This window comes from Pleurodeles waltl, chromosome 9 (assembly GCF_031143425.1).
Source record: "Pleurodeles waltl isolate 20211129_DDA chromosome 9, aPleWal1.hap1.20221129, whole genome shotgun sequence".
Classification (NCBI taxonomy): Eukaryota; Metazoa; Chordata; class Amphibia; order Caudata; family Salamandridae; genus Pleurodeles; species Pleurodeles waltl.
This window is the reverse complement of record NC_090448.1, coordinates 963,216,465-963,231,178: the sequence shown is the minus strand read 5'-3', so window position 1 is coordinate 963,231,178 and position 14,714 is coordinate 963,216,465. Positions and strand designations below refer to the sequence as shown.

General features: G+C 41.1%; 1 protein-coding gene across 5 annotated transcripts in view; it reads right to left on the bottom strand.

The window, feature by feature from the left end:
- The window catches only part of GTF2A1 (general transcription factor IIA subunit 1), a 167,957-nt gene that overhangs the window by 131,626 nt on the left and 21,617 nt on the right, over positions 1-14,714 (bottom strand). For 2 of the 5 annotated variants that reach the window (XM_069208358.1, XM_069208362.1), the window contains exons 4-5: positions 1,347-1,448; positions 752-816 (exon numbers count right to left, since the gene is read on the bottom strand). In XM_069208358.1, the coding sequence (XP_069064459.1) occupies positions 752-816; positions 1,347-1,448 (167 nt within the window). The remainder of the gene's footprint in view (positions 1-751; positions 817-1,346; positions 1,449-14,714) is intronic. The other 3 variants (XM_069208361.1, XM_069208360.1, XM_069208359.1) reach the window with 2 other exon arrangements.

The window sequence follows — 14,714 nt, the reverse complement described above, 5'->3', positions numbered from 1 at the left end:
AAAGCCAATAGGTCTCCCCTATACAGGAGTTATTGGGTTTGCCAATATGTTTTATCCATGTTATTCACAAGCGTGGCTGTTTAGCATGGCCAAAAGTTAGTGGCGTAGAGGAGATTGGTGTGGATTGTCGTAGAGTGGAATAGGGAAGTGTGGAGTAGTGTTGTAGAGTGGAGTTGCATAGTGTAGAGTCATGTAGAGTGGCATAAATTGCAGTGGCGTGGAGAGATGCAGACTGGAGTGGCACAGAGTGCATTGGTATAGAATGCAGGGGAGAGTCGTAGAGTGCAGTGGCACAGAGGTGTTGAGCAGAGGGACGACGATTACAGTGGTGCAGAGTAGAGTGGCAAAATGTAGTGGAGTGGCAGAGTAGTGTGCACTGGCGTAGTGTTGGAGTATGGTAAAGTAAAGTGCATTGGCATAGAATGCAGCTGCATACAAAGCAGCATCGTAGATTACAGTGGTACATGGCAAGAGTGCAGTGGATAGTGATCCTACCATTTTAACCACTACAAAGTTACAGAATGGGCCCATTTTGATGCTTAACACACCCATTTGGAAGTTTCCACGAGTAAGAAAAGAGCTTCCGTTTGGCTGTGCTATCCTGTACTACTGAATTACCCAATAAAATATACAAGTGAGATGCAAATGGGAAACATTTTCCAGTCTTTCCACACAAGTGCCTCTAAAGAAGCTCTTTCCCACAAATCAAACAATAGTATTACTAGTATAAACGGGTAGCAACATTTCTTACCATGCCAGATGAATTCATGTGCTGGATCAGTTTCGAGTCTTGCATTATAACCTGCTGTTGAGGTACTGTAAATGCAAATAAGCAAGCTGTTATTTTCAACAAAAGCCTGACATACAGTCAACAGTTTAAATCACTTGCAGAGAGAAGAAAGGGGGAGAGGAGAGTGAGAACGTTTGCTTTGGATCCAATTTGGACGTTACTCTGGAATAAGGGGATTTTTTTTTTTTTAATAGGCTTTGAAACTACATAAACATTGCTCTCCATCTCCACCCCTCCACCATGCGAAGTTGTGCTTAAAAGATCAGATACAAATATACTTCATATAATGAATGTTTTGCCATAATTAAGATTTAAGTGTGCTTTTAGAGTGAAACATGCAAATCATCGCAGAAAGAAGATAAAAATCAATTTTCAAATCCGTATGTGATCTTTTAGACGACTCTCACAATAAGTCTGCCATCATCACCACCGCAATTTTCTATTTAAACCCCTATTCTAGGACAACACAAATCCTCATTTAAAGAGGGCCAGCCAAGCAGAGACCAAGCTCGGCGGAGCAATCAAATCACCTAGGGGGTCTACTGATTTGCCCTACCCTGGTGCGTGAACACACCTCCTCCATAACGTGCCTGGACCTTCCCACCATCGAAAGGGTGGTTTGAAGTCTGGTCTCCTGAGCTGTAGTACTGCCGGCCCACTTCAATAGAAATGAAACAAAAAGACAGGATTTTTTTTTTTTTTTTTACCTTTCTGCCAGTTGAGTGCCAGCTGCGTTTTTGGTAATTACATTAAACAATTGGGGTTAAATAGTTATTCAAACAAAAGAAAAATGTACAACATCACACTATACAGCTACAATTCATTGTATCACGAGTTGTCAGATGAGGCACTCTAAAAAACGCAGTTTGTGGTTACTACCGACAACCACAATTTTTAAAAATTAAAAGCTGCTATATATCAATTGTCCTTCAAAAAAGAATGGGTATTCAGAAAGAACTACAGCAGCTCAGTTTTCCTTGTAACCATGGAAGGCAGTGTTGCCCTTGAATGTCTCCTTGGTGCCTTGGATATGTGAAGGGTAGTTACGTCCTCTTTGTATTCACAGCAGCTGTCAGAGAGGAAATGCATTTCGACTGTCGCCATCACTCTATTGTGTGATCTTTAATGTAATGGTCAGATGGCCCCAGAGCCCAGCTTAGCATCATCAACTGCTTAAACCCAAATGACCAGATATTGAATATATTATATTTTCATTAGAAGAAGAAAAACAAAAAAAAAAAAAGGAGGAATGTTAGTTAGGTTTTGAATTTACTTGTACAAAACCATAGAAATTCAGCAGTTTGAGTTGTTTCAAGTAACTATAACTTGCGCCATAAGGTAGCTAATTCACACCCTTGCCAATATTTTTTATATCAGTGTTATTTCAAACGTTGCAGTGGTATCAAAGATGCCATTCAAGATCTCAGTGACACAATATGTGGAGTAATTAGCTATGTATGGCGAAGGCGAGCGTTATAGTTACCTTAGGGCACGAGTTGTAGTTACTTGAAAGAACTCTGTTCAATGTCTATGGTTTTGTGAGAATAAATTCAGAACTAAACTATAACGTCCCTGGAACCTTTGGTGTTGTCAGTGAATGTCTTTTTTTTTTTTTTTAATGTAAAGTAATTTTATTTAAGTACTTGTATTACTATATATTATTCCAACCCCTGCTGCGCATGGCCAAAGGCCTTACGCAGGGGGGTTTGGTCGCAAGGCCTGGCCTTGCAGCCATGCCCTTATAACCACCCAATCCTGTGCCTTTGGCCGTGCGCAGCGCAGGTTGGCCACAGGACATGTCTGTCAGTGGATGCATGAGTGGCCGAATGGGTTTGAAAGTGGATGTGGGAGTCAGAGTGGGTGCATGAGTGTCTGGGTGTGAGAGTGGGCCCTTGAGCATCTAAGTGCATGAATGAATGAGTTAGTGTATGAATGAGTTTGGGGTGTTTTCAAAATTTTCCATAATCGCTAATATTTTGCAAATAATATGTAGAAATTAGAGAAAATGTGCATGCTGTGACAAAATTATATTAAGCCTATAATTTGCCCCTACAACATACCTATCTCACACCCCTGGGGTCAGGGTACCTTCACCCTTCTGCTACTTTTAATTGGAATGTTCCCCCCTGGAACCGTGCCCCGTGAAAAAAATGGCGGTCGCTGCTTTCTAGTCATGTGGCGGTCAGCCAACTGCAACACTTCTTTTCACATGCGCATTTGTGAAAATTCGTGGATTTCACAAAGTATCTGTGGCCAGAGATATACAAATGTATTTGCCCTTAATTAACTCCTAAACTACTGAACGGATTTACACCAAACAACAAGGAGCACAATCTGCGTAATAACCCCTAGCTTTCTGCCAAATTTGGTGCGATTCCATCCAGTGGTTCAGGCTGTAGATATGTTGGCAGGTCCTATGGGAATTGACATGGGAAACAACTTTGAGACCCCTTATTCTCTGCCCTGCTAGACAGATCACCCCAAAACTTCCTGTATGCACCAAGAATCACTGTGCCACTTTTTTGGGGAAATGTTGTGAAGATTCAGCAAACTGTGACAAAGATTTAGGCAAGTCAGAAAACACTCTTTCTATGGAAACATGGTCATAACTATAACTACCTTCAATTATCTCTCTCTATATATATGTATATATGAATGATGCAGACTTCGACCACCCGGTTGAACGAAAAAAAAAAAAAAAAAATTCAAGGCACACAGATCTTCTAGTTCATAGAACACATAAGCAAAAGATTATGACTATTGTGGAATGACTAGAGTAGTAACTGACAGTTTTTTTTCATTGGAAGGATGCTGTATGAGGGGTAGTCGCTCAAGTTCCTCGTATGACCTATAAAGGGTCATTTAATTTCAGTGTTACACAATTCAAAAGGGGGAACAGAGGTCTTTAATGATCTCTCCTTCGCTTAACACTCCTGATCTCACGGTTAATGCTGCGGTTTCCACTAAGGATAAACTCTCCACCCAGCCTTCAATTAAAATAGATTTAATTTAATAAAAATAAATTACACATTGAAACCTAGTACTCTGAGTTTTTGGTTTAATTGCTTTTCAACCTACTTTATTTGAAAAATCTATCATATTGTACTGTGCCCCACTGTAAGGGCAACACTGATGGGCCAACTTACTTGGCGGAATGCACCATTTGCAGGATCCAAAATATAGATAAGTACAACAGACATGTAATTTGCATTACTTAGCTCATATCTGCCTGTCTTAATGCTACAGTGCAAACTTTATGTTTTAGTGAAGCATTCTATGGTTCAAATAGTGGCAATAAAATGTGAAAAGAGATGTTAATTATGGAGCACAAAAGCTGATTTTTATGTTTTATCTTCATAGAGTAAGAAGTTTCTTCAAAATGGAAACAAGGGTTTTGTACCTAAACACTCACCCCGGTCTCTGCTAGATTATTTATTTACTAAAAAAAAACTAAAGTTAGTAACTTTATAGTTAGGTAACTATAACTCGCACCCTCGCCAAGATGTCATGAGTGATGTACTATTTGGGATAAGTAGCTGGCATTGGGAGAGTGCAAATTACAGTTGCCTTAGGGCAGGGTTCTAGTAACTTGGAATTACTAACTATAACAGCTGAATTTCTATGGTTTTGGGTGTAAAATCTGTACCCAACTATAACGTCCCTGTAATCTTTGTTTTTTTTAATGAATCTTAGATTTTTGTATTTTTTTTTAATTCTATTTCATAATTATACAATCCCTGTAGCCTTGTTTCTTTCAGTGAATTTTTTTTTTTTTTTTAAGTATTAAATAAGATTCCCATTGCAATGTACAGTGGGGGGGGGGGGGGGGGGGGGAGAGGGGGGTTGGACACAGGGTCTGGCCTAGCATTGTGCTGCTCCACCCAAGCTTGCTGCTCTTGCCCTCCCTCCCCCCCTTGCCATCCACTGTCCAAATATTACAGCCCTGTGTGGCGGCTGTTCTGCCAGTTCCCTTCCTACCTGCCCTTTAGCTTGCTGCCCCATCCACCTCCTCCCTACCATTTGTTTTCCAAAATGATGCACCAGCCCCCTCCCTCCTACCCTACGTGGATCGTTATGCTGCACTTTCCCTCCTATCTGTCCAGTACAGTACAGTCAGCTTGTTGCCCTTGCCCCTTTCCTCTCTGTTGCCTATGTGCATGGCCCTGTCCCCTTCCTATTGCTTTCCATGGTCTGTTGTGCTGAACTGCTGTCTCGCTGGCCCTGTACGGTGTATTGTGCTGCTGCATCCCTGACGCTTTCCCTGTAAGGTCAGCTTGGGGGCCCTGTCCTTCTCCCTCCTGCCCTCCGTTATCTGACTCCATGTCCCTACCCCATTTCTTCCTGCTCCCCACGATCCAATGTACCATGCTTACCAATACTTTGAACTTGGTAAGAGGGAGATTTTGGAGAAGAAAAAAAACCTGGGTATTTAAATTTTCCCCACTGTCTTACATTGAAAAGAGGCAATTTTTAGGCAGGAGGCAGATAAAATAAAGTCCTTTTGGGCTTACAAACATGGGAAATCTCCTGCCTGAAGGGGGTGTGTTGCCAAGTCATTTTTACTGCCACTGCCTCTTCCTTCTGACTTCAATGGTCTGTTGGACTGCCACAGACTCTTGCCTGTCCCACACTGTTAGTTTGCTGCCCCTGCCCTCTTTTCCCCTACCCTCCATGGTCCACTGCACTGCCGCTGACCCTCTGGCTACCCAGCATGGTCAACTTGTTGCTTCTCACCTTTCTCCATGCCCTCAATTATCTGAGTGTGTTCCTGACCTCTTCCTCCCCACAGTAGTATAATGAACAACTAGATTTCTAACATTTTATATTTATTACAAAAGTATGGCCCATCTGCCATCATCTTGATGTAACCAAAAAACTAATAGTGAAAGCATTCTCTTTAGAAATTATAACGAGCATTTGCAATGCAATAGGTCTTGCATATGCTCGAGTTCGAGCTACTGGCATTGTAAATTCATAACTGGATCCATCTTGCCACATAAATTGGTCAACCCTGCCTCATAATTTAGTCTTTTCCTGTCACATAATTCCAGTGGACCTGTGTATAACCAAAGCACTTCTAGTTACCTTCTTCCTCTATCTGCAACAAAAAATGAAAATGTTGCAATTAGCATCCTAACTTAAATCTGCCATGCTAATTCCAATAGAATACCACTTTCACCACCCCACCATGAGAGTTGCTGGCTGGCTAACACAATTCCCCCCCATCCCCACAAAAAAAAAAAAAAACTACAGAGGAGAAAAACTAGAAAGGTCACCCAAACATAAAGAGTGTTCAAACAGTCATAGTGTAATAAGGATGATAAATTGGCCTGAATTGTGGTCATGAATGTAATAAGGAGAGATTAAAACATATACAATTATCATTTAAATCTTTATCAGAAATAAACGTTTGGCATTAGACTGTAATGCTCAAAATAGCCCTTAGAGGACACCATAACAAAAATATCATTTGTTAGACACATGGACATGTAACCATATTGTTAGCCCCTATAGAGCAAAACCCCATGGAAAAACAGGAGGAAGTAATGCAGTGTAACCATATACTTAGCCCCTAGCAGGCGTTTTTAGAGCTAACAGGCCTACTGAAATATTACAAACAATGCCCTTAAAACAAAACTTCTCCCAGCTGTAAAACAAAAGTTGTATGAGAAAGCTTAAAAGACACTGAATGGTGGAAGGGGATATTATTTTGGAGTCCTCACTAACCTATTGTAAGGGCCCGGAGATGATGTAGACAAAGATTGTGGTCAATGTTTTAAAGGTGGCCCCATTGTCCTAGCACACCACAAAAATGTTTTGTAAAAGTAACATCCTGCAAAGCATAATGGGGAACATTTGTATGCCATGAATATTTAATTATGTTGATATGACTGTAATGCTTAAAATAGCCCCTAGAGGACACCACAACGAAAATAGCATTTGTAATAAGCATAGTCACGTAACTATATAGTTAACCCCTAGCGGGCATACCCACACAAAAATAAAATGGCAATAAATACAGAAAATAAAATGGCAATACATAATGCAGAGTAACCATGCATTTAACCCCTAGAGGGCAGAGGGCATATTTTAAGGGGTGGCAGACCTATAGCAAAGATATTACAAATAAGCCCCTTAAAACCTAAGCTATTTCCCGCTGTAAAACTAAAGTTACAGCCATAAGAATGCTTAAAATACACTAAATTGTGGGAGAGGTTATTTTTGGGTCCCCACTAGCTTAGTGTGGGGACCCAGGGATGACCTAGACAGAGAGAGTGCATTGTGCTGAACGTTTTGGTGGTGGTCCCATTGTTGTAGGACCACCACATGGTGAGTTATGAGCTAAAAGGTTTTGTAAAAGTAATGCCCTGCAAAGCATTATCGGGAAAGTTTCCCAAGTGCAGTGAATAGTGTAGTATCGGCTCTCCCGCTGTGCTAGGGGAGCCACTTTTGCTTTGGGAATTTCTGTTTTACGTAAATCATTTACCAATTTCAAGTGCTTTAAGGAGAGAACCACAAGAAATTACTCAGATTGGGTAACTGTGAACAATATGACTGGCACTCTTATACCACTGATCAAGTTCCTGCTGTTGTGCGCTGTGAGCACTACGGCTGCCAGGGAGCACGAAGTAGACACAAAAAATAAGAAATAAAAATAGTTTGCCCATGCTGAAGTATATCGCAATCGATCAATCCATGTAAGAGGGGCAGTCTGCAAGGCACGACAAAAACAGTCTCAAGGCTGGACAAACGTAAAGCAATTACCAATGACATCAAGGTTTTTTTGAAAGGCAAGCCCACGAACCAGTGAAAGTGGTGGGCATTGTTTAAAGCCCACTATATTTCTTACAACAGGCCAAATCGATTGCGCGCTCGACTTAAAAATGAGGGTCTATTTCAATAGAAATTATGGTTAGTGCTGCAAAAAACTAAAATGAAGACATATTTTGAGTTCTTAAATAGCGACAAAACACTTAAATCATTTGCTATCTTTACTTTTTTTTTAATCCAGTTGATCACTTGATTATTTGTTTCACTTAGGGGATAGAACCTGTGGTACAGCCTGAGCTGCAGACTTTTGGGGAAAAAAAAAAAAAATATTGGCAAAACAAAAAACGCTTTTCCTACAGGAACTAGGTCTCAACTACAACTACTCATGTATACTAAGCCAAGAGAAGAAATGATTTATGCAGAGTAAGCAAATTTTGAATGACTACCTTAGTGGCAAAATAGAATTAACATGTATTGTTAGACTGTAATAAAATACACTGTGCCCTAACCAGTGCGACTAGCAGCACTTAGAAAAACTACAGTGTCTTGCAGATCTTTTCTGAAGCAGGTAGACACCTATTGATGGCCGTTTGCATCTCACTCAATGCAACCTGGGTGTTTGTGTGTGTTTTTCTAGGATTGAAGATCGAGCCCAGCGCAACTGTTGTTGTAAAACCACATTCACTGAAATTAATCAAAATGCTGGCTGGGGCACAATAACATGGGCAGATGTTAGAAAATGGGATACAGAAGGTTCATCTTTCAAATTCACAGAACACAGTCAGGAAACCACAATTGTTTTCTAGCCTCATACTCTTTTTTTTGCAATGTACCCTTTATGAAAGATACTTGCACATCCCTACTACGGGAAAAGATTTATGAGTGAACAATTCCCAGTGGCAAAGAAATACTTACTTTAATGCAAGAAACTGCTCTATGGTTTTCAGTCATGATATTTAAGGTCCCATTCTGGCATTGGTTCCTGGGTATTTTTATTGGTATTTGGCCTATGGTTGTTGGCTACAGCCCTAAACTATTGGATCTGAGTGCTTCTAAAGGAAAGAGCTTGAGTGCGCTCATCGGACTAAGAAAAAAACAGAAAACTGCATTCCAGAATCCAAGCCAAGTAAATATGAAAATATATTATGGTGTGAAAAATTCGGCAAATGTTTTGTTAACAGCCACTAACTTCTCACCCATTAAATTACTACAGAGACAACTGTAAATGATACTAATTTTCACTGCACATATAGTCCATAGCAAAATTACGTGAATGTACCACTGGAAAAGTACCACTGTCTAAAAGGATTGATAAGTGATTGCATGGATACTTCCAGGTTGGTTATAGGCCTTTTCACACAGAAATTACAACATTGCCGTTGGTTAAAGTTAAAAGCAAACAACTAATCTGCACACAGGGTTCCTGTATTCAGTGTTTGACAGTGAGCCATGTTAGTGTCAAAGCTGCATGCCAGGAAAGGGAGTATTTTAGATCAAGATCTTGAGCTTAAAAAAAAAAGGGCTCTCACACCGTTGGATAACTCCTTGAGGTAGACACTAAAGTTTAATTAGTGATTGAAGAATACATTTGAACAGGTTTATTTTTGTGTTAAAGATTCTAGCGTAAGAAAGGAACCAATGAGCTGGTCAAACAAAAAAGACCTATGGGATCCCACCAATTTGAGGGGTGAAGCAAAGACTCCTGGTAGAGTGAAGGATTACCTAAACAGGGAAGGTAGCAAAAACCCTTAGTTAGAAGGGGCCTTGGTATTCAGCACCAATTTGTTTGGAAAGGTGGTGGCGTAGGACTGATGCAGTGAAAGTGCCTGAAGTTCACTCATGCAACTAGCTGGTGCGATCGCAATGAGGAAGACTGCTGTCCGAGTCAGAAGGTGCAGCGAATATAAATGCATAGGCTCAAAGGGCATTTATATATGAGGAATGTCAAGACCAGGACCCACTGCGGCATCACAAATAGTTGAGAGGAGGCGGGTTGAGATGTGTATCAAACCTTTAATAAACCACATCTCAATGAGTGATTTAAACAAAGAGTGGTGGGTCTGGCAAATGAAGAAAGTCTGAAAGATAACCTTTCACTGCCCACTGGAAGATGCTGCTGGGCTAGAGACAAAACAATAAAAATTACATCCAACAGCTTCCCTTCAAAGGAGTCAGTACCCCTGGTACCACGCAAGGTAACAAACTTGGCCTAACATTCAGCATAGACGCATTCCTTGGAGGGGCATGGAGAACATCTACCACTTCAGTCGGCAAATCAAATACACTCACAAGTGCTGTCTATCAATTTCGACGCATGGAGGTGTAAGTTATGGAACGTCAGGTGAAGGGCGCTGACCTGTTGCTGAGACAGGATGTCCTCCCTAAGTGGTAGCCTGATCACAGGACACATGCTAATGCTAAGGAGTCCCATGTACCACACCATCCTTGTCCAGCCTGGGGCAATAAGGATTTTTTAGGCCTAGTCCAGGTCACTGGTGGTTAACATGGTGCAGACATCCACGTCTGCTCAGGATGAGATTTACACCTAAACTCAAACAAGTTTATGTAGTTTAATTACAAAAGCTCAACCAGTTTTCATGCATCCTGACGAATCTGATGCTTCTAAATGATGTTAATATCAGCAAAGGCTCGGTTTATGTGCCAGAACAAGGGGCCCCCACAATACTGATGACGAGGAGGGGATGGCATGCCACTCTTTCATTACTTAGATTATACCTTATTCCTAGATTAGCAAAATGGCCTGAAAGAGCTTGACATACCACATGGGCCACCAGCAAAATTAAGTGCCTCCTTTACAGTAGTGGTTGAGAAAGCAACCAAGATACTGCCCTTCAATAAGACTAATATTTTGACAGAAATCTTGTCGACCGAGCCAACAGCATTAGAGCCCTGGCTTTAATTCAGCAATGCACTAATCGGGACTATTCCAAAAGTGATCTTCTAATTCTCATTAAATTGACTGATAACTGAGGGGCGGAAAAAACTGGGCCTTCTTAAAAATCTCACATGCACTCTATTTAATAGGCCAGTAGCCATGGGAAAGTTTATAACTTTCTGCTGTAACTAAGTATCACTCGATAGTAAAAATGGCTAGAGTTTTGAGGGGAAAAAACTGCTAATGACCTTACAGGCTAGGAACAAATGATAATATATAATAAAAGAGATGAAAACTATTTCTTTCTGATGGTAACGGTTATTGAACTAAATCAAACATCATGCCTTTCCACTCAGATCTTCAAAGCCATTATGTTTTTATTTTAAGGGTTAAGGTCAGGGTGGGGTTGCTAGGTTTGCTGTGATCTACCTGAAGACTTACATTTTCAGGCCAAATTAGCTTTGTAGTACAAAACTGACGCTTTGAACTGATCAGCCAGGCTAAGCAACTCATTTCTGGGAAGCAATGTAACTACAACTGAGTTTAAGCAAGTTTGTGTGCTTTAGATCTCAAGTCAAAAGAATGTTTTCATTGTTTAAGAAGTTTGTTCATTGACTGTCAGAAAACCTTCAGTGTCACAACTACTATATCCGAGGCAAATCCTGTAATGAGAGCCTTCTGAGTTTCTACATCTTCGTCTGCTTGGTTTCAACCAAGTGCAGAATTTATTTGAATAAATGTTGTTTATTTTTATTTAGTTTTTATACCTCTTGTGTGAGGTGGACGAAATGAACTGATTATCGCGGCTAGGTTTTTTTCAGCCCAATGTTTACCACATTGTTGTAGCCAAAAAAAAGGCACACGAGATTTTGGCCAAACCTCATGACAGCAAAGGCTGTATCTTAGGGCCAAATGTAGCAAAGGGTTTGCGCCTCACAAACAGCGAAAAACGCTGTTTGCGAGGCGCAAAAGCCTCTTTGCTATGCAGAAATGCATTTTGCGAGTCGGATCCGACTCGCAAAATGCATTTCCGACTCGCAAATAGGAAGGGGTGTTCCCTTCCTATTTGCGACTCGCAATGCGATGCAATTCCATTTGCGACCGCGAAAGCGGTCGCAAATGGAATCGCAGTTACCATCCACTTGAAGTGGATGGTAACCCAGTCTCAAATGGGAAGGGGTCCCCATGGGACCCCTTCCCCCTTTGAGAATGGACACAAAAATAATTTTTCGGAGCAGGTAGTGGTCCTATGGACCACTGCCTGCTCTGAAAAATACCGAAACAAAAGGTTTCAGTTTTTTTTCTAAGTGCAGCTCGTTTTCCTTTAAGGAAAACGGGCTGCAGATAGAAAAAAAAACTGCTTTATTAAAAAGCAGTCACGGACATGGTAGTCTGCTGACTCCAGCAGGCCACCATCCCCGTGAGTGCCCATACTCGCAATGGGGTCGCAAAATGCGATACACCTCATTAATATTAATGAGGTGGGTCTCTGCGACCCCCATTGCTTGTTGCAGAAGGTGTCTGAGACACCTTTCTGCATACCAAATTGCGAGTTGCAATTTGCGAGTCGCACGGACTAGCAAATTGCAAGTCGCAATTTGGCTTTTTCCTACATCTGGCCCTATGTCACTGGGGTTTGAGAGGTGTGAATCTCAGATTTCCCAACTAAACAGAACAGTGGCTGTCAGGTGCAGGGGCTAGATGTCCAAGGTTTAGGATTGACTTTCCATGAGGAATTTGTTAGGTGGGTGTCTATCTCGATTGGCACAGTGGGCAGAAAATGTGTTGAAATGCTACCCTGAGCAATTGCCAGCATTTATTCCATCACCTTTTGGGTGGTTAATTTCCAGTATTATGCCTGTAAAGTTGAGACTCACGCAGCTTGCCAAACCTTCTACATACAATGTTTGTGACTTTTGAAAAAGTATTACATGTGCACCCATTCTTTAGGGGCAGATTAACTACTTTTTTTGGTAAATCGATCAATTCTAAACGTGGAATCACTACACGTACTCTTCTCTCTGACTCTTCTACAAGAACCCTTGATGGTGGGGTTGTCAAATTATGCATGTGGGCCGGGCTCCACGTTTCTTGCCTTTTACAAATCATTTTAGCAACTGACTGACGGCCCCATGATGTAAGCCAGAGAGAAGGAGGGCTCGCGGGCAAATTAATTGGCATGTATATTGTGCAATTAACAATGTAATGCTATTTGATTCAATCTCTTCAAAATTCAAACAAATATATTTCTTTAACGTGAAATGAGAGGCCCGTCAGTAGTCATGTAAGCTGTAAAAGTGACCTAGATTCTTATTATAGATGGAGGAATATTACAGTCTTATTACACCACATATAAGAGTTGATTGTACGACGCACATTCTGAACTAAGGTATTTAAAGGGGTGCTCATGTGAAAGAAAAAAGGATGTTATATGAAATCCATTTTTGCCCTTGATCATACAATTCGAACAAGCTGGGAAATCAGCGTTGATTCCATGTTATCTGAAACTATATTTTGATATTCAGACACGAGATGGGTATCTCTGCATCTGTCCCCCTCTCCAGTTTATATAAAGGTCATAGTTTTGTCTTCCAATCTTATCTCACAGCAAGAAAAAAATAAACAACAGATAGCAAATCCAACTCCTGCCCCCGGACCAAACTACCAAGCCAAGAATTAATTTATTTGGGGCGTGTAACACCCCAAACGCCCCACCTGAAGCGATGCCCCTGATGCCCCATTTGACTCGCAACTGCATGGAACCTGGATGATTTTACTGCACAAAAACAGCAACAGTAGCCCCAGTACTCTGATCGCCTAATCAGCATCTTTATGCTCGCCCTTCTGGACTGATCAGAAATTATAATCCAGCCCTGACAAAACAAAACAGAATAATAGCTCCCATCAGAAGGTTCGTGTATGTCGAAGTAAGTGGGTAAACTATATCAGGTTTTCAGCAGCTGCTTAAAGACCTGTGCACACCACGAGTTAACTGCACTGTATCTTGCCACTGGAAACAGTCACAACTACCAAGCACAGCCAGCTGCGATGCAATATGCAACTTCATAACAGCCGCTTAGCTGTTGTCCTCCTCCTGTCCCTACTAATCACTCGCCTGGTTGCAGGCCATCAGTTACCTAGCTAAGTAACTATTTCCAGTAGTACGTTATAGCCCCATAACCTCTCACCACAGCAAATAGAGAACAATGGGTGCAGCTGATCAGACGAACACTTATTGAATTCGGGATGTTGCAATCAGGTCTTGATTTTATGTGCACTTTCAAAACAGTAAAAATAAAGGACGTGGTTATTCCTATCCATCCCAGTTAGTGATTTTGCAAGGAGGCATTATTTTACTCAGTAGCGCTAGTAACATCATAATGGGATGCAGCCGACCACACTGAAGGCTGAAGCCACATCGAGGTTGAAAAGAATCACTTGGCAGACATATTATCCCTGAGTAGGCAATTCCCTGAAAAAGATGTCCTAAAGCTAGCGGAATCAAACTAAATCGAAGTTTGCGTCGCTCCTTCCCAAGGGTCATCACACTGGTCACCTCGACTACGGTCTACAGAACCGAAGGGTTTTTATTAGGTGAATGATGGGAGCAGTAAGTAGCACAGGGGATAAAGTCCCGATTATCCTGTAGCACCTGGAAAGCAAATGATATTGGTCTGGCCAGGGGGAGATGTCAAAAGGCAAATACCGGGAGAACACACACAGAAATGGATACTGACAGAAAATGCAAATCCAAATAATACTTAAAAAGGTGTAAGAAAAGCAAGCATGAGTAAAATAAAATCTTAAAAACGCATGAGCAGAGCACAGTAGGAGGAACATAAAACAATAAGCATTCCTAGGTGACATCCAATGTTTGCAGGCATTCAATGAATTTCATCTTGGCACTAGAGCATAAAAAAGGTCAGAGTAACTAAAAGCAACTATTCAGAGCAATATTTGCATCTGCTTTGAGTGTTCAAATAAAAGTTCACGCATTACTGCACTAACAGTATTTAGGCTGGAGTTGCCAAATGGGAGAAGCAGGCATTTCACAGTTAACAGAATTATAGGCGACTGGAACCTGCACTGAAAACTCTTGATATTATAGGTCTATCAAGGTGTACGGTGTAGCATTATTTATGGTCAATTTAGTTGTACAGGCTTGAAAACATGCTTTTAAACTAAGTGTTAAAAATGTAACATTGTGCTGGCAAACAATTAAGAGTTGAATAGGTTGTCACTCTAGCTTTAAGGCTA